Genomic DNA, 20434 nt, shown 5'->3' with positions numbered 1-20434 from the left:
ACAGATAAGATGACTGAGCATGCTTACTGTGGAGAATGTTGCGTCAAATCAAGCCTTGAGACATTTTGATTTACATGTGTATACACATTTACTTACTTACATTATTGGCTACACTATATTACACTGCTGGAAACTTACAAAATGCATATTTTCTGTTTCCATCTAAATTAATATGTGCCAAAACAGCTGCATGTGGTCAGCCTAAAAACTTGTACAGCCCTCCATCCCTGTGAGGAACATTGAACTCTGTCAGTACTTAGCATTCACTATAATTAGTGCTATAAAGTCAGTGCAGAAGCTAAGGCTTTTCCCTGCATGTGTACTTCTTGTATCATTACTGGCCAGTACTGGGCATCCAAGCTAAATAATTCACATTAAACTGACAATCAAAAAGCCCCAACTTTGTGAATGGAAAAAATATACCCTCTGCATGAGGTACACCTAGCTAAAACTAATGCCCTCTAATACAACAACAAGATCAGTTATAATGTTCAAACAGGTGTTTTATATCAACGAGCGTAGGTTAAATAACAGAAACACTTTTCTGTATACTGCAACACAGTTCAACAGCACCACACCTTCTCAAAACAACCCTGACTTCTAGAAATTACGTTTCTTTACGACTAAACTACAACAAAAAAGGTGTACCCAATAAACTGCCAAATGGATGGACTGCATTACGCATAATTGGTCTGATCTAAATGGTGCTTTATAAATAAGTCATTGGTGTGCAAGCCCAGGCTTAGCCATTCTATTGGACGATGAAAAATAATATTTTAGGAATTTATGGATGGTGCCGGTAAATTTTAATGTTGATCTTGCTCGGATAGCTAACGATCCTAGCTCATTGGAACAGCTACACTTCTGAGTGGTTGAGTGCAAGCATTGTTTTGAATTTTTCATCTCCTTCTTCCTGAGCTACATGAGTTATTTTTAACAGCGATGCTGGAAAAGGTGAAGCCAGTGTTAGCGTCTGCTTGTTCCTGTTTCCATAAGTTGCGTCTAGGAAAGTTCTGCAGACAACAGACTGACATCAGGACTCATTTTGTGCAGTTTTTTTTAAAGTCCATCCCATGATGGAATAATTAGATGTGTTGTCAAATAGGGGCAATAGGCCAAGCTATGTCAAGATTAACATCAATGAGGAAATTTCTTCAAATTTTGCGCAAACGTTCATTTGGATTCAAAGGTCAAGGTCACAGTGACCTCACATTCCTGTGAACATGTTACATCAGCAACCCCCCGGGGGGAAGTTTGTTACATCTCACACAAGTATTCACTTAGACTCATGGATTATCTGGTTAGATTTTGGTCTTGACCTTTGACGACCAAGAGGTCCGTCAGTGCAATTTATGCTGGGTGGGGCCTGTCCATTTTACCAGTCTCTACGGCAGCTAGCAGCTCTCTCTTTGAATTTGTGTCCGTGTGTGCATGCTCCTTGCAGTTGCGTGTCTGTCTCCTCGACTCAAACAGGAAGGAAAGTAAAACTTGCTGGCATTGTGAAAAGAGTCCCCCCTTTTTTAGTGGCCTTAAAAAAAACTCGCTTATGCAAAGTAATTTGGTTTAAAAGGAGTATGAGGGAGGAAGAGAAACTCCACGCTCCAGACACACACACAGAGACAGACAGGGGAAGACAGAAAACACAGGGGAAAGTGGAAACACCAGAAACACCGCAGTCTTAGTCTACACTATGACCATGCCGTATCAGTTAAGTATGTTTTCCCCTGTGAGAGGAGGCAGTCTATCTGTTTGTGACTCACACAAGAAACTGTTGAATAAATCTTTTCATACGACTGGTTCTTTCATCAAATTCCCTGAAATATTGTAGTTCATGACTATTTGACTTAATGGTAACCTTTTTTTCAGGCCCCTGGTGTGAGCTAATGTTTATATTACATCCATAAGAAGTTTAAAAGGGGGCTCTTGTGACAATCCCTCCTTGAATGATCCATCAAGTCAAATAAATATTTATTAAGCACCTCAGCACTGTTTTCGCAGATGATGAAAACTAAAATAACAGTGTAGTTTCGTCTAAGTTTCTTGAGAATCATGGAGGCAATCATTAGATCATCAGACCAATAATTCAGCCTCATAACAACAGATCTTATATTTTCAGTCATATTGCACAGCCCAGACCAGATGCAGCACACTATTACCAGTTCATTTTCCAGACATTTTTTCAGATTTTTATAAAACATCCTAAAACAAAGAAGATGACCAGTTTTTTCTTTCCTCTGTCGTCCAGTTTTCCACTATTGATAGACATTTTTATGAAAGATCCAAAAGGAAAGAAGAGGAAAGTATGCGTTAGAAATATTTGAGTACAAAGAGTATTGACAGATACTTCTTTTATGACTTCTTTTAACCACAGGGAAAAGGACACGGTGTGGAGTCAACTGTAAAATTTCCCTGACAACTGTAAAACTGCAGAGGAAAGACTGAAATATTCTGATACTAGTAGCATTAAACACTGACCTCTCCTCAAACTGACACTAATCTTCATATTATTGGTCTTGTTTATTACTCACTAAAGAACATGACCTTTTGCTCTCACTACTGTGTGAACTGTACAAACCGTCATAAATCCTAATCTTGTCATCTGACACTAATCAGAACTCAGTCATGCATTTAACAGTCTCAGTGTTTGTGTTTCCATATCTTTAATCAACATATCTGTTTAAATTTAACTGGCAGCACATATTTGCTTGCAGCAACTAACATGTGATACACTTTTTTTATGGTTATGATGACATGATTAAAGACATGTATAAAAAAATACTGTGAATAATAATTTGTGTCAGGTATTGTTTTAAGAAGTTAAGAATTCTTGAAATTGCTTCTACTCCCTCTGCCTCACTGAAAAATCTGAATTTGCAAACACTTTTTATTTTCAACTACAGGACACATGATGGCTTCTTTGCTATATGGTCATTATCAATTTAGGTGCACTGGAGGCTGCATATTAGACCATGATTGGCTGCAAACTAGTTGGTTGTCCAGGTGATAAAGATTTAGAGCATGCAACAGATGAATGTGAAAACAAACTCAACAGTGAAGCTCAAACATCCAAGTGAAACTAAACACATTTATGAGTGTGGTGGAGGGCTTTAAGGTTATAAAAGATTACAACCTTGGTTAATTATTGAAAAAAAGCTAACAGTGACTTGAATAACGAGGCAGGACGGATCTACTTAAATGTTAACCCAAAACACTTTCTCTGACCTTGACCAGAGGTCAGGAAATGTCCTATGTGGTGTATGCTCACCATTCACCCCAAACACCATCCTAGGCTTTCTAGATGCCGCTGTACAAGCCCAGTGCGGTGGAAGTGAACACACTCCAGGCAGCAGTTACATTATCTCTTAAAAATATATACTGCAGAACCACTAAGTTGTAGAAAAATAGATATTTTAGGAGACAGGGTTGTGCTGCTGGTGATATCATTGTGTGGACATTAGTTCTGTCTTTGAACCAACTGATCATTAACCATCTATGCATTGCATTTTCACTATTACCCTTTTGGGAACTGATCACTCCAGTTTTGAGCAAATATGTATGGGTTGCGCAAAGTTGGGCAAATGGCTGATATGAATAGTGCAGGGTCGACTGGGGAACAAGGAGCAGGTGGTGAGAGGTCAGGTGACTGCAGGGCTGACGTGAAGTGGGAACAGGTGTGTGGGTGTTCTATCTGGTCGAGAGTTAGAGGAGAAGGTCAACGCCATTTTCATGCCTGTTAGCATAGCTTAGCATCAAGGCTGGAAACAGCTTGCCAGGCTACAAACTCTGCCTACCATCACTTGTCAAAACTTTTTCTATTTTCCATATTAACCTTGAACTTTAACCTGGATTCATCATGACAGACTTTGGCTATATGGTCAGATTTCAGATGGACAATCTTAAGTTCTTCAGTTAAACAAAGCTGTCTTATCCTCAGCTTTTAGATACCTTATCTTGGATATTAAATGATGTGTGGATCAACAGCTGTAGCAGCTGAAACAGCAATCTGCAGATATCTCTTAACATTTAATTACAGCTCATTGTTGTAGTAGCTTGAGGACAGGGTGGCTTTTTTGTGTATCTCTGTAATTCACAGAAGACTAAAGGGAATATGACGCACCAGGATATCCCATCTTTTTTACCAGCAGTGATGAATACCTACACTTCTGACATCATGATCATTTGTACATATATTGTCTGCCGTACCCGGACTAATTCCTCTCTACGTATCGCGTGCTACATCTACCAAATGACAAGACTGTACATGCCACAGCCGGAGTGGATTTTAAAACCAGTTCAGACTCACTCAACAATCCATGTGCAGTCAACCCCAAGGTTAACTCATAAATAAGTGGCAGTGGCATCAAATAACAGAAATGAGAGAAAACAGGGATAATTTGTGGTTTGCTAACAATGGTGTGCAATAAGTCATGAGACAAGAAAGAGTTTTTAGAGAACATAAAACCTGTTAGGTTTTAAATATACAGCAGCGAGGATGTTGTCAGTCCCCAGGCAGACAGCAAAAAGTCGACATCTTTGTGCAATGGATGAGTAAACACGTCTGACTGTAGGCTGACTACTTAGTTCAAAGTGTTATGTGCAACTCCAATGCTCTCACAGGGCGGCCCTGACAATTGAACTCAAACAAAGTGGTCTTTTGTAGGGCAAAGTCAAACCTGCATTGAATCATACTTCAGTTTGTTTTCTCTTTCTTGGTACGATTCGCTTGGGGAATTCTGCAAACAAATCATACTTTAATCGTATTCGGGTGTGGACCATAACAACAGCACGAGTCCTGCTAGAGGAACTAGTCTTGGTCTTGCCACAAACTTTTTAAGCAGTTTGTTTGTGGTGGCAACAGAATCTGACCTCAATCTGACACAACTACAAGTCATACTTTGAAAGTTGCAGCTAAAGAAGTTGGAGAATGAATCGAGGCCTGACATGGAGGTGCAACAAATTACATTGCGTCTTTGCTATTTGAGCAGATAGGACCTTCTGCCTGTGCTAACCTGCTCAATCTCTTGCCATCTAACCGGTGGATGGAGTGAATGTTCTCTTTTGGTTTTTAGTGATGCATTTTTGTTCAATTTTGTTGACTTAACTCTTCTGCTCAGTCTTAACGTGACCTTGTAGAAAACTGAAGCACACAAGTTGATTTACTGTCAGTACAGGATCTGTTAGTGTGAATCACAAGGCTTATTAAACACAGGCTTAAATGTACCACTAAGTACGGGGCTGGTAATTGTTACTCTGGTTATTCAGCTGTCCTGAGTGTATCATGTTGAACCCTTTTAAATGAGTCAGACTTAGATTGTCTCTCTTTACCAGGAAATATGAAACTAATGATCATTTGCATGAAATATTCCCTGTGGCTTTCCTGAGCACCTGTTCACTCATGTGTCAGGGAGCGCAATTAAATGTTCATTAAATGTAGGTGTGCATCTTGTGGTTCTATCTGCTTCAGTCGGTGGATGGGTGTTATTCTTTTTTTTTTTTTTTCGACACAAGCAGAGATTCAAATTGTGAAGTTTATAATTACTCAGCAAAATTTTTGTGGATTAATTTCCTGTCAATATAACAATTTATCAGTCAGCTAACTGAGGATTTGCTTCTGCACTCACTGATTTACCCTTTTTATGCTGATGACAGCTGTGTCTGGAAATATTATGATATCTGGTTTGTCAACCTCATGATCGTGATATCTCAGGACTAGGAAAGGTCATAGTGACCTCAAAAACCACATTTTTGGCCATGACTAAAGACTTACGCTAATTATGACACAATTTAACTCAAATGTCTAACAGGTTAAAATGATGAAGAGATGACATTTTAAAAGGTCAGATTCATTGTGACATTGTAATGTTCTGCATCTAGCCATTATTTACTGCTGTAACCCAGGAACAGAAGGGGAGATTATGACCATATGTCACGCAATTTGACTGGTTGGTGGAGGTGTGCATCCACAAGTAGTTAATTCTAGTTTTTACTAATGATGATTAAATATGATAACAAAACAACCAAAAAATAAAGTCAATGAATCCTCTGACTGGTTTACATGATGGTCCAGACTGACAAAAATCCTGGATAATTATTTGTGCCGATTACCAACAGCATGTGTGTGGGACTGAAATTGTTGCTCAATGAGTAATTGTTTAATTCCTCTTTTGAGCTTGTGGTTATTTACATACAGTGTGATTCAAGAAAGCGCAACCTAGTTCAACTTTAGCTGCAACGTCATCCAGCAAGACTTTGCTTTTCTTCTGTTTACCGTGTTATTCTCCAGGCGAAAGATAAAACATTTGTTGCAATAAACATGCTGCAATAAATTACCAGAGTTGTGAAATTCTTTCCCATATGATTATAAACCATGACTTGATGCTTTTTCTTTAAATGAGTGATTGATCGAATTGGTTTTATATGTGTTGTGTGAGCTACTGGATGTCTGAATTTCCCTATGGATTAATAAAGTTCCTACCTACCTACCCAGCCACCCATCTATCGGTCTATTTATAGAAAACAGTATCATCGGCATATAATTGCACACACAAGATATAATAACAATTACTGCATTATTTTCCTACATTATTTCCTTTATCCTATAAACATTGCTATACTGTAAATAAGCACAATGATGGGATCCACGGTCAATAACCACTTTTTGTCCGTGTCTCTGCAGAGCGGCGAGGATGAGTCACAGTGGGTTGAAGACCTGCTAAAGCTCCATACAGCCCGAGTTCGAGATGTGGAGATCCTGACGGGCCTGGACCTCTACAGATCCACCAATCTCACATACACGAGCACCCTGAGCCTCAAAACCCGCCTGCACACCTTTGAGAGTGACGACTAGACACACAGAGAGACAGACACACACATACAGGATGTAGCCGTTTGTAGAAGTCCTGCATTTTCACCACATGCTCGCTGGACAGCCAGCGTGTCGTTGTTCCACTCCTGAGGAACTGCCAGGAAGCGCTTGGGAAGCGAGTGCATTTTTGAAATTTGAAAAGATTAAAAGAACGGTTAGGCAAGTAGTAGTCTGACTATTAAAACGGGAATATCCAATACTGTCCATGAAATCTGAGAAAGAATAAGCTAGCACAGCAATGATGCAGGATGAGGGACTTTTCTAACAGCTGCCACCACAATTTTATAGTATATACAGTACATCCTCATGCACACATAAAGGACCATACCAGTGTTTCAGCTCCATAACTATAAATGATGTATACATCATATCCCTACTGACCCTTCCTTGTGGAATAAAAAAAATATGTCCTTTCTTACTTATAAAGATCAATTAGTCAACTGTTGAAACTTGCTTTAGCTTCATAGATCACAAGGAATCATTATTGCGAGGTCTACAGTGAGGACTTTTCAAACCAACCCTCAAATTAGATTTTTGTGATGTATGGAGATAAGTTGAAGCCATTTGCTGCCTGAAAAGAAGGTTTATTCATTTGTAGTTAAAAGGTTAAAACTCACAAAATTGCTGGTGTGTTTCTGTAAAGGAACAATTTGAAATTTTGGGAAATACACTTACTCTCTTTCATACTGAGAGTTAGATGAGTTCGACACTGCTCTCAGTGAGTCAGCAGCCACTTAGCATAAAGGCTGGAAACAGAAAAACAGCTAGCCTGGCTTTGTCCAAAGGCAACAAAATCTGCCTGCCAGCACCTCTAAAGCTCATATCATGCTTGTTTGACTTTAGATGTGCTGGTATAGGTAGATGTTGTTACCTTCTGACAGAAACAGGCTAGCAGTTTCCCTCGGTTTCCAGTGTTTGTGCTAAGCTCCACATCTGTCACAATGTGAACACCATGGTCAGAAAATATCCAGAGAAATTTCCTGAAATACAAGACCTTGATCACAGAATTCAAAAACTGAGCTGTTTTGTGTGGATCTCCTGGGAGATCTTAGATGTTTACCACAGAAATATACAGTCTGATGAGTGGCCTCTGGGTGTCACCGCAGGTATGATTGGTCAGCATTTACAGTTTATTCTGAATTGATCTCTTGTTGTGAAAATAATGTGGTGTGACTGTGTGGCATAAATACGATACAATCGGACACAGAAATGTATTGACCAATACAGACCAGTGCGTCAATGACACATAAATTAAGCAAGATGGTGAAACTTAAACATGTCAAGAGTGGATTTCTAGAACAGCTCCTTGTTTTTTTTGTTTTTTTTTGGCTTGCTGTCATTATCCAGCAGTGGGTAGCAGACAGATGTCAATTGTCCAAATGGAAAATTTTTCCTCATGAAGAACAGAAAAAACCTAAAAATACAAGTCAAATAAATAGCAGTTAATTTCTAACCCTGGTGCGCACACACGTACACAAACACACACACAGCAACAGGTTTCCACATCTCTGTTGCTCTCATTTCTTTCCCTCCCTCTGTCTCAGCTGATCATCTAGGTGTATATTTTTATACAATTTTTCATATTTATTATGTAGCATCATAATAATAACAGCACCTAGTGTCAAAGCATTAATCCAGTGTAACAGATCTGTCCCTGTTTGCTGTAATAAGATAGAAACAGACAACTGATATTGTGCTTTTTTTTCCCCAATGAGGTGACAAGACCGATGCTGCTGTAAAGAAAAATGATTTAGGTTGAAATCTGGTCTTATTTTTATACTTTTGGCATGAAAACGTTTTACTCAGCAACGTTGTTGTGGAGAGGTTTATCAGTGTGAGGCAGGCTTAGAAACATGTCCGGTTTTAAACCCACAACCGCTCACAGTATTTTGAAGTGAAATTGATGCTTAATATTTCTAAAATGTTTGACATAATCATCTGTGTCTCTGCAAATCTGTGTGCTATACGTGCCTAACTGTGAGAAGTAGTCAATAAACAGTTATGGAAAACTACAGAGGTTTTAGAGAGGTGCTGACTCACAGACAGACTCTAAAGATCAAACTCCTTCAGCGGGAAAAAGTTATGAGTCTTTTCCAGTCCTAAGTTGCTTTGCGATATGATGGATGATCACTCGCTCTCCTGTGTTTTTGCAAAATGACTGAAGCCTAGTAAAAGCTACTGCCTTAAGCTCATCTCCTCATTTGACTCCCCGCTTCACACGTTTTTAATCAAATCAGACAGTTTGGCATTTACTTTCATGACGTTAAACTGACGCATTAACACAGCTGTTTGTCACGGTAATTGGTAGAACAGAAAAAAAAAAATCAATAAAATGACCTAGGAGCTTGCCAAACTGTGCAAGAAGACTTGTTTATATCTGTAGTCTTTCCAATAAAAGCCGTAGAGAACTGAAAACTGACTGGAACAAATTTATTTGAGCAGCATTGCCCATGAGCAACCAGTCACGAGTGAGGTGTTCACATGTCCAGCTCATCAATGACAAAGTCCATTGTTGGCTTTTAACGCAGCCCAGTGTTGTGGTTTCTAGCAGAATAAACTTCCTGTCTTCTTCTTCACATGTGACTTTGTAAATGTGCAGAAGCTGAGCTACATGTCAGTGCTTTAATGGTAACTGAGTGTTGGGTCTGAGCTCTACCTCATGAGCTGGACACCAAATATGTTGGATTTCGGTTGTCTATCAATTTATTGGCTATCATACATTTAAAAAATATTAAAAATATTAATATTAAATAACTTTAAAAATGAATTAAAGTCCTCGGGGCACCAGCCTAAACTAATAGGCGAAATAGCCAATATGGTTTCAGTCTCAATTTATTACCATTAATCTGGAACTCTGATTAACCATTAGCTTACTAACTATAACCAAATTACCAAATCAACAGTAAGTTAGAGTTGAAGGATTGGAATTCTACCAAGTAGAGGTTGGCAATATTCACGCTTGTGCAACATTAAACACACCAGTAGTTACTTAAAGGCATTTATTTACAATGGAGCAGAGTAAAACACAATGGCTTATCTAGTATATACAGGTATGTGTAGGGGTATGTGTGTGTGTCTGTGGGGACACAAACAAAGGCAAGATGGCGATTCAAAGTGATCACTGTGGCCGGCGAGGGAGCTGGTGTCTCAGGTAGCAGAGCTGACCTGGGCTGGGGCCTTGTTGCCCTTTGAGGAGCCGAGAGGTGAGAGCAGGAGCTGCTTTCCAGAGCAAGCTGAGAAGAGAGAGAGAAGAGAGGGCAAGAGGTCTGGTTTTGTTTGGTGACACCCTTGGGGGTCACATGTCACACGCTGACCCACACTGGCTGGCCAGTAAGGTCCGTGGGGGGAAGGGTCGTCCCCAGGTGTGAACAGTGAGGAACTGTGGAGTGTGAGTTCCTTTGTCCAGTGGAGCAAAGAAACATCTGGTCTCTTGAATGATGAGTCCCAACACAGTGATTCAAAAGGAAATGCCTTTATATTTGAGAAGCATCTTATTTGAGATTTTCTGTGGGTGTGTTATTGTAATCAAAGACAATTCTGTCATCCTTAGTCAGTCCAACATGTCATTATAGTTTTCATCAGGGATTGTACAGAACACAAAACACTGCACATTTTGCATTACACAGACAGAACAATTAAACTCATACAATCTGTCAACTCTTAGTATGCAAAATCTTAACCAATGGCTTTCATTCTGTAAAACCACTACAAGAGTGGAAGTTACATTTTGTGGCAAGCTTTTAATGTGCGACCTGTATGAGAGTCAGAGCCTGCAGTTATTCTTACACTAAACTCCTCATTATGAGGAAATGCACAATCAAATAGTAGAGCTGAATTTTTCTCAGTCATTTCCTCCATCAGCAGAAAACCAATTATTTAACAAGCTGGTAGAAATAACATTTAGAACCACCTATAAATAAGCAGCTACAAGCTTCGTTTTCTACATAAAGAAGTGCAGTAATCATGTCACAAAACCTTACTACTTATTAATCCTAAACAAAGATACCAGCCTTATTTTACAATTCAATATCAATTTCTGTGCAGTGGAAAGAAGTGATGGGATATTTGTACGTCCAATCCAACTGAGAATGATGTTCTGGATTCACTTACTCAAGAGAGCGGTGTACTGTTGCTCTCTTTGAGACAATGAAATCCAGAACAGATGATTTCAATCAAGGACACTTGTTTGTGTTTGTGGACTATTTGAGGTAACTTGGAATTTACAGAGTAATCAGTGCTGTTACACAAGTGCTTTTTATGATGTGAGCCACAAAGCTCCTGATAACCACTGTACCTCAACACCTTATCGCACTGTAATGTGGCTTGTTTATATACGCCTCCTCATTTTCTGTGTTTCTGTCATCATCCTATAAAACAGATCCCAACCTGTTATGGTCATGGTTTGGAAACCGTGGCTTAAATACAAGTACAACACACACAATGTAACAATGATTTAAGAAATTGAGCAAGCAGTTAGTAAAATATAACAAACCTCACAGCTGCAGGTGAACGCAGAGGACGGACAAAAAACACAAAAAGGTGGCATGAAGATGAAAGGAGTACATATGTTCCAGGTACTTTTCCTCAATGTTACCGACTGGCTCAAGGGCCAGCAACAAAGAGGGAGGCCACACACTTCAATCAAGAAACGATTTATTTAACTCAAATGAATAAACAAAGTAACCAACCAAATGGGGTGTATGAGTAAGAAAGTCTTCAGTCATGTCAGAGGTATGTCGATGAGTGAAAATATGGTGTAATGTATGTTGTAAGATGCAACAAACCAAACAAAGAGAAACAGGCTGTAGTGGCCAGCTGAGAGAGACAGAGACTACCTGAGGGGCGCGGACCTTTATGCCTATATCTAAATGACCTGCAACACCATCATGAGCAATCTGAAGGACAGTTTGACGCAATGAAAAAGGCAAAACTATTTGCACAACCTCATGCCATAAAAAACAGTCCCCCTGGGGAACCCATTTTCTCACCAACAGGTCGTCTTGGAGAAAGTAACCATGGACTGCACTCTCCGCCTCGCCCTCTGGTAAAACCTGGCTATACAGTGCCAGAAGAGTGGGATCAGCTTTTTGCTCTTTCACAAGATCACTGCAAGGCAAAGGAAAAGCAGGAACAGGAAACACAGACTCTCTTATTTGAACTGTCAAAACGTGGACTACCACCAACACTGCATTAAAACCTTCTCCCTGAGACGTTGGGGCATCCATAGGTGCATATACAGCAGGCCACACTCGATCACCAGCCAGGTCATTTCCTAAGATGACCGGTACGCCCCCCATAGGCAAAGAAGGGCGGACTCCCATGGCCACATTACCCTATACCAGATATGAAAAAGTCAGTTTATGCTGGGGAACTGAGAAAACAGTCAAACCCATTCCCCGAACATCAACACAGGAACCAGTGTCTGTCTCTGGAGAAAAGGGTAACACAGAGTCCACAATAAATCAGTTCATTGTCCCTGAATCCCTTAAAATCTTCACAGGCACTTTCCTACCACTCCCAACCCATGAGACATAACCATCCGACACAAATGCAGCATAACCAGGGTCAATCTCATCCTTAGCTGAAAAATTTGTCCGTCCCTGTTTCACAACTGGAACCTCAAACACCAACTCTGAGGAAAAAGGCTTTGTGCCTGCAGAGCAGCAATGGCACGGCCTCTTTCCTTTGCACGAAAACACACAGCAGCCCCAGAGGGTTTTGCGGGTACATAGCCAGTCAATTCTTTCTTCAATACTGGACACTCATTTCTCCAGTGTCCCTTACCAAAGCAATAGTTACAAACACGGTTAGGGTCCAACTTACCCCATAAACTGTAACCTGCTTTAGCTGAAAACTTATCTGTCCCTTCCAACAAAGACTTGGTGGGAAAAGCTCCCACAATGCTCTCCCTGCTGCCACCATCTTCACGACCCCGGCTCTCACCAAAAAAACTTTTATGGGTCAAGAAAAACTCATCGGGCAGTTTGGCAGCATTAGAAACCTTGCTTACTTTCTGTTCATTGATGTAAGTAACAACACGATCAAGTACAGTATTGTTAAACTGCTCAAGCTAAATTAGTTACTGCAATTCTCCTAAGGTTTTGACCTCAGAAGCAACACACCAACGGCTGAAATGAGTGGATAAATCACGAGCAAATTCCATGTAGAACTGCTTCTCTTTTCCTAAGAAATCTGAACCGCTGACGATATGCTTCAGGTACCAGTTCATATGCCTTAAGTACAGCAGCTTTAACCAACTGATAGCTACCACTACCCGTAGCACTCAAGACTGAAAAAGCTTCCTGAGCTTTATCAGTGAACACACATTGGAGCAGTAGGGTACGCTCAGCATCAGACCAGTTTCGAGCATCAACTAAACACTATAATCAATCCACCACAAATAGGCCAAGACTACAAACCAAGACAAAATTTTCCACCACTACACAACAGGGTTAACAGGCTGCTTTAAATATGGAACCCTATCCCTCTAGCTAACTGCCTAACCAATACTAGCTCACTCACTCAACCCTAGTCTTCATGCAGGTCAGCAGCAGAATGGATTAAACACAAAGCCCAGCAACCCGGTTAACTTTCAGCATTCTGAAAATCACCTAGACAGTCCTGGACGAGCCCCCATTTGTTACTGACTGGCTCAGCGACTACCTGAGGGGCGGACCTTTATGTCTTTTGGGAGGCCCTACCCAAATGGGCAGGTATTAACTAGCCACCCTCCCAGCTCCACCTTCCAGCCAACTTCCAGAACTACTTGTATATCCCTTTCTTCAATGGATGCGGCCCCTGAATTGGGATGAAGGCACAGAGAGAGAGAGGGAGAAGAAGCTCCCAACTAGGAGGCTGAGACAGAGGGACTGACAACAGATTATTAATTTGAGAGTATGGGTCTGTGATTTGTGTGCACAATTGGTTTTTGGTTGATGAAAACCACTGACACCTGCCAGACTCTATAAGAAGTGTTGTGTAGCTCCGACACTCAGACCACCGTCCATATGACAGGCATGAGGTGCTACCAGCATCATGTTATTCTACTTCACTCTATTGCAGTGACGGCTAAAGGAAGTCTTTCAGTGCAAAGGTCCTAATTTTTCATAATTGGAAACATAAACAGATCTTATCAAGTGAAGCTCTTTGTAATAGTTCCAAGCTCAAGGTTGTTGATGATACCTGACATTCAGCAAATTCCCAGTTACTGGAAGCAAGGTATGAGTCAACATCATCTCCACATCATTAACAATCCATTACTGGCTGCAGATTACCTTAATACTTTCAAATAAACCAATAAATATCTCCAGGTTTTCAGCTGCTATTGATGTTCACAGCAATCAGACACTCACAATGACGGTTTATCTGTGTATTCTGCTCGGTGTCTGTTGAGTGTATTTCTGATGTTAGTCAATCATTACCTGCACCGTGCTACCTTTTACGTCGCACGTGTATCTGGTGGATTTCTAGAGTTAGATGGTGTCTGAGGGATCACCACCTGCAGCCTGACAGACTGAAAACACAGAAACGTGGGGTTATCTCCTCGGTCTTAACTGTTCTTTACAGTCACTTATCTGCTGCTCACACCTGGTCCAGAGGTCACTGCTGTGATTTCTCTGTGAGAGAGTGTGAGACTGACACATTCATGGTAGCCATGGGTTGGGTGAAGGAGTCCCAGAAAAAGAAGATCATTGTAAGTACCTATTCTGGTTCTGAATTGGTTGTAATGGGGGGGCAGCGACATTGCACAGGCTGAGGTCTCACATTAGTTTTGTTTTTTTTTTACACTGAATTTACATTTAGGAGTTTAATTGAATGCAAGCTGTGTGTAGTATTTTATCTTTACTTATCTGTGGAGGTATGGATGACAGCACTGCTCTTTTTTTCAGGAGCTCTTCCTTCATGCTTTTAAATATGGATATTGACTATTACAAAATAATGCAAGAACCCAAACGCTGGCAGACTCTTTGAATTAACAATGGATTCCCATGGTCATAGGTGTAATTTAAGTGGGCATTCACTGATATATGCTTTTGAATACAATTAGACAGCATAAGGTAAGAATTAGCATAGCATTTTATCACAAATCACAAAAAAGCATATTGAGTGACAACGTATGTGTGTCACTCTTACAGTAATAAACCACATATACTGATGATTCTTTCTTGCAGTTTTATTTCCTGGATCAGCTCAAGTCTAAATTAGCTCCACAGCAAGATCATTAGCATTGGTTGGTTAACTTCACCTTAGGTTAGCCTTACTATCCGGCTCAGTTTTTTATATTGCCTTTTGAGCCTTTTGTCTATTAATACTTTGTTTTGATTGTCAACGCACTTTTTTTTAAAGGTGCTGTATAAATAAAAATTACTATAAGGGCATCAGTAGTGACTTGTTGTAACTGCACAGGAATGTGAAAGACATGTCACAGGCTGCTTGGCACTGCAGTTGGACTGTGGAGTGTGTTATGTAACATGACATGTTTTTCTTTTAATTCAATGAGAGAGTTGCTGGTTTCAGACACACTGCTTTTCTTATTATAACTCCTTTGCTGCTCAACAAATCCTAGAAAACTCAGTCACCTCTAAATCTCTCTGATCTCTCTGTACCTTCAGTTGTGTTTGTTTGTCTGTGTGACAGATTAAGAGAAAACTCTTCAGTTGTTTTGGTTAACAAAACGTGTATCATCTTGTAAGACAAAGATAGGTCTGCAGAATACTCCCAGTGGGAGTGTTGTGCTGAATATCAGCACATCTGTGACTGTCTTCTGTACTCTTCAGCCTTGTACCCACAATTGACTCACAGCCTTGCTGATATTCAGTACATCATGACCTCATGTGTGATATTGCTTTTATACAACAGTTCTATGCGCACCATATTAGTTAACAGTAACAAGCAACAACAGATTATGATTTGTTTGTTTCTTTCATCATTTATTAGGCTACGCCAACACAAATACTTCTTTAACTAGACTGGAACTTGACTGTTGCTAAGCAACACATAAACATTTTCCTGACCTGATGTATGAGTGCACCTGGGGTTGTGTGCTATAGTATCCAGGCTTCTTCCCTTCATCCTCCTCTGACGACCAGACATCATTTCATTCAAATGTTATTTCTGGAAATATTTTCATCTTTGCAAAGTTTGTTACAATCTAAGAAAGATAACAACCGTTAATGTAACGCTAATTAACTGTTAATAGAACACCTGTAAAGCGGAGTGATACATGTAGTTAAAAGTCCCGGTGCTATTATACTTATATCAGCACTCATGGAATGACTCTCCTCCGATCAAATTACTTGGCCGGAACTAACTGTTATATAAAGTTGCATTTGTATCAGAACACACTCTGAGTAAATCTATTTTTGTCTTGTGTGTGTGTTTGTGTGTGTGAATGCATCTGTGTGTGCGTGCGTCTGTGTGTGTGTGTGTGTTCTTCACAGATTGGTATCTTGGCTGTATCAATTGTTACCTTAATCCTTGGTCTTGGACTCGGTCTTGGATTGGACTTGAAGAAATGTCAAAATAAAGGTGCTGTCAGACACACCCACCCCGCACACACACATACATGTTCCTACTTGATCACATTAAAACATACTGTCATCTCATTTCAAAACAGCTTGTTTATCCTGACTAATGCGCTTGACCACCATGCACGTCTCCCCTCTGTACGACCCTCTCATACTTGGTGACTCAGCTGTATTCATTGTCATGCCAAAATCTGTGTTTTAATCACCAAACAGTGGAAAACTCTGTGTGCTTCATTTTCAATGACGCATATAGTATGTCATACTTTTGCAGGTAGTCAAGTCAGGCTCAAGGAATTCAAACAGAAAGTCAGACAAATTAGGAATTTTATTCAGTTTTAAAGAGACTGACTCCTCTGTGGACAACTTGTGGTATGAAACATGCTTTTAACATGTTATCAATCACATTTCACTGGTAAGTGAATGTCAGTTTAAACTGTTGTGACAGCTACATTGGCTACAAACAGTAAACTGCATTGTTCACTCTTTTGTGTCCTGCCCTGACAGCTGTTTGTCAGTTTATACAGGCATTAATGGTCCTATAGTTGTCACTTTTCTGGTGTTTTATTTAAAGTTTTTAAAGGCTTCTCTCAGGAGCCATAGTAACAACAGCTCAGTGTTTTCTGAGTGATTGTATAAAAATATAGCAGATTTCAGGTAAACACTCACAGAAACCAAATCCTGCAAGATTGCATGTCGGGTCCGGGCTTACGGCGTGGCTGAGGATAGTGACTGCTTTGTTGTGACATCACAAAGTCACAGAAGTCCTGACGGCTGGTTTTAATGCTCAGTTTCTGAATACAGGCTGTGTGCATTTCTCTGTGGACTGAGCGCTTTGATACTTTCACAGTATTAATATAGAAGCTGGACCTGCTTTATAACCAAAGAAGACATGGGAATCTCATTTATACAATATGGGACCTTAAAATCAACACAAATGCAAGGCATTCAGTTTGGTGCATACACTAAATGTTTTTATGGTTTGCTGCCACAACCTAAACTCCCATCCCTGATATCAGCTCTGACGCTGAACTAGCTTGATGTTTAAACTGAATATCATTACAATATTTGCTACAAAAAGATGAAAGAGAATAGGATTTGTTTGGTGATGTTGTGGCTTCCTAAAGTTGCCACTAGATGTAACTAAAGTAAAGTAGACAATTTATGATGAGCAACATGTCTTTAGAGAAGCTTCCCATTTTCACAAAAACCTACTCGAACAAAAACCTCTTTTCTTACTCGACACATCCTGCTTCACTTACACCTCACTGGAGGTGACAAAGCCAGTTCGTCAGCTGCACATGTGTTCGAAGCTTTACTCAACACAGTGTCATACAGTGTCAGACACACACAAGTGTATCACTTGAGCAGCATATGACATGGGAGCGTGTGCTTGGTCTATGACTGTATAATTCAGCTGATCATTTGTATATGGGCTCTGTGGGTTTAGTCCTTTTCTTTTTAATAAGCTCATCTGTGGATTCAGGTTTTTCATTAGGTGTATTGGCCATGTGGATGAGTAAAGTTAGAGTAGAAGTCAACAGTTGATGACTAGTCTTATGTAGATGGGTGGCTAAGAGTGTGCAACTGGGCTCCAGGGGCCATGGAAACATGATTGTGTACACCAGATTGTCACAACTCATTGTTGTAGGTGTGGTGAGAGGCTGATAATCTCGTTCCTGGCCATAATGCCCTTGTTCGATGTCAGTTCTTTGATGAGGAAACTCTCCTGTGGGACCTGTAGAGGACCATTTGGGAAAATTAGCAGACGTATCGACAGAGCAGCAGTCATCGTGTTTTTCTGTGAGTAATGCTGCGTTATTTTATTTTGGAATCACAATTAGCCAAATATTAATGACAATGAATGCCCAAGTGGGAAACTGCATTTCAAAAATCACAGCAAATTATCTCAGATATAGATTTCAATGGAACGGCTTTTTATTGAAAAAATAGCAAACTGTCTTCCATGAGGTTTGTGGATTATGAATGGGATAAATGGGAGAATATTAATGGACGTAAGTGTTGCTGCCTCTGTTGTACTAATATGGTGGAGGCGTGGATGTATAAATATACTGATGGCACTCATGGTCATGCTTAGTTTATGTTACAAGCTCAGAGTTAAACCTGTTTAATCCCAGTTGTAGTTTAACATAGATCATCGACTTCTCGTCTTGTAGAAGCAAGTCAAAAGTAAAGGAATCTGCACCATCATTGTGAGTCATGTCCTTTTTCCAATAAGGCTTGAAAGCTTCCTCTTCAGTTTGCCTCTGCAAGTGATTCACACCTTAATGACAGACAGGAATTTCATGTGAGATCAGATGATAGTTACAACTTGAAATGTTATCCACGAGCATGTCTATGAATCTCCACCGAAACGTAACAAAAAAGCCATTATATTTTTAAGAAAAAGTCACACTGCTATGAGAATGGAATGATAACAAAATTAAAAGAATGAATTTGCACATTTTGATAAGTTTAAGTCTTTAGAGCTTAAGTTGAGTTAAATAAATAAAAAATAATAATGATACGAATAATAAAGAAATATTATTTTTCAGAAATGGCAATATACAAACTGTAATATTACCAGTTTAAAGTTGTACTTTTGAAGAAATAAATCATTATATAATGAGAAAAATTGAATTTCAAAAAAAGTTCTGACATATTTTCAGTTCCTTATTTTCAGTTAAATGTTTATTCCAGGGGAAAAGAAATTGCTTAAGTCATAAAATCACTAGAATAGAGCTGCAATTTTGAGAAATTGTTATTTCATGACCATTTTTATTTCATGAAAAAAATGTGTAATATTTTGAGTATTCGATTTTTAAAAAATATATATATATTTTTCAGAAAATTTGAATATACCTTAGTCATAATATAAAGTAATAGATTTACGAAGGAGGACTAGGGCCATGGATGAGAAAAAAAATGAGAGGACGAAGATTTTTTTTTTCCATCATGCACTTCGAGAAAAAAGTCGAAATGTCGAGAATTAAGTCGAAGTGAGTCAGAAGAGGAATAATTTTATTTTAATTTGCTTTTCGAGAATGAAGTCGAAATGTCAACAATAAACATGGCATTTCGAGATTAAAGTGGATCTTTTGAGACGATATCAAACAGATGACAAACTATGACTGCCTCTAAAAAATGCCGTGGAATTGTACTTGAGAATCGGCTTTAGCAACAAAGAAATTCTTTCTCTATTGCCTCATGAACACAGTGTCGTTGTCAGCATTAGGACTTTGAAGCGACTGTGCAGAAAAAGAAAACCAACACAAGCTTGCTTGCAGACTGAAATAGCGGTTGATGGACAAATGCAGCGATATATTGATGGTTACACCTGCGTGCAATTCAGAGGAGATATGTTGTATCATATGACACAATAAGACAACTGATCAAGTTGTTTGATCCTGAAGGTGTGGCGCTCAGGCGGGCGCGGCGTCTGAGACGCAGGCATTAGCAGCAAAGGTCCCAACGCGCGTGTGCAGACTACTTCATCTCTTCCACTGCGCGCTTGGGAGGATGCCTGGAGCGACTGCGCGCTGACAGAGGCACAGAAAATGGGCACGTCCACAACATATTTATCTTTTTGCGCTGAAACCAAACAGATAGTTTCGATAGATTAGAGACTGAAGTTTGTTGAATAAAGGTGTGTGTGCGTGCGTGTGTGTGTGTGTGTGTGTTTGGGGGGGGAAAGAAAATTTCATTTTTTCCCCTTCTCATCCCTAATACTCCTTCCTAGTTTACAGAGAAGACTGGGGATAGTTGCAACACTTGCTTTTCTCTCAGTTACTCAGAGACTATTTGCACTAGACCCACCAAACGTTTATATTAAACTTGAATCTACATATAACACATTCACAATATTCATTTGAATGGAAGAAGGTCCAGGTTCTGATTACTTTATTTTTACCCTGCTGCATATTTTGCCTATTTTGAACTAAAAATATTGAAAAATACTGTTCTGTGGTCTGTGTTGATTTGGCTGCTGAGCTTAGGGAAAGTTACAGTGACCTGTTGTCACCATCTCCTGACAGATCATGGGTTA

General features: G+C 39.7%; 2 protein-coding genes across 4 annotated transcripts in view; both read left to right on the top strand.

Moving 5' to 3' along the window:
- Positions 1-8877, top strand: part of LOC130184187 (ectonucleotide pyrophosphatase/phosphodiesterase family member 2-like) — a 39756-nt gene extending 30879 nt beyond the window's left edge. The window contains exon 25 of one of the 2 annotated variants that reach the window (XM_056400047.1): positions 6677-8877. In XM_056400047.1, coding sequence (XP_056256022.1) covers positions 6677-6847 — 171 coding nt within the window. In that variant the 3' untranslated portion in view covers positions 6848-8877. Of the gene's footprint in view, positions 1-2371; positions 2792-6676 lie in introns of those variants that run through there. The other variant, XM_056400048.1, reaches the window with a different exon arrangement.
- Positions 8878-9026: 149 nt separating this feature from the next.
- LOC130184186 (ectonucleotide pyrophosphatase/phosphodiesterase family member 3) overlaps positions 9027-20434 on the top strand; it is a 52664-nt gene continuing 41256 nt past the window's right edge. The window contains exons 1-2 of one of the 2 annotated variants that reach the window (XM_056400043.1): positions 9027-14558; positions 16306-16393. In XM_056400043.1, the coding sequence (XP_056256018.1) occupies positions 14511-14558; positions 16306-16393 (136 nt within the window). In that variant the 5' untranslated portion in view covers positions 9027-14510. Of the gene's footprint in view, positions 14559-16305; positions 16394-16864; positions 18193-20434 lie in introns of those variants that run through there. The other variant, XM_056400044.1, reaches the window with a different exon arrangement.

Source organism: Seriola aureovittata, chromosome 16 (genome assembly GCF_021018895.1).
Source record: "Seriola aureovittata isolate HTS-2021-v1 ecotype China chromosome 16, ASM2101889v1, whole genome shotgun sequence".
Taxonomy (NCBI): Eukaryota; Metazoa; Chordata; class Actinopteri; order Carangiformes; family Carangidae; genus Seriola; species Seriola aureovittata.
This window is presented reverse-complemented; position numbering and strand designations above follow the sequence as displayed.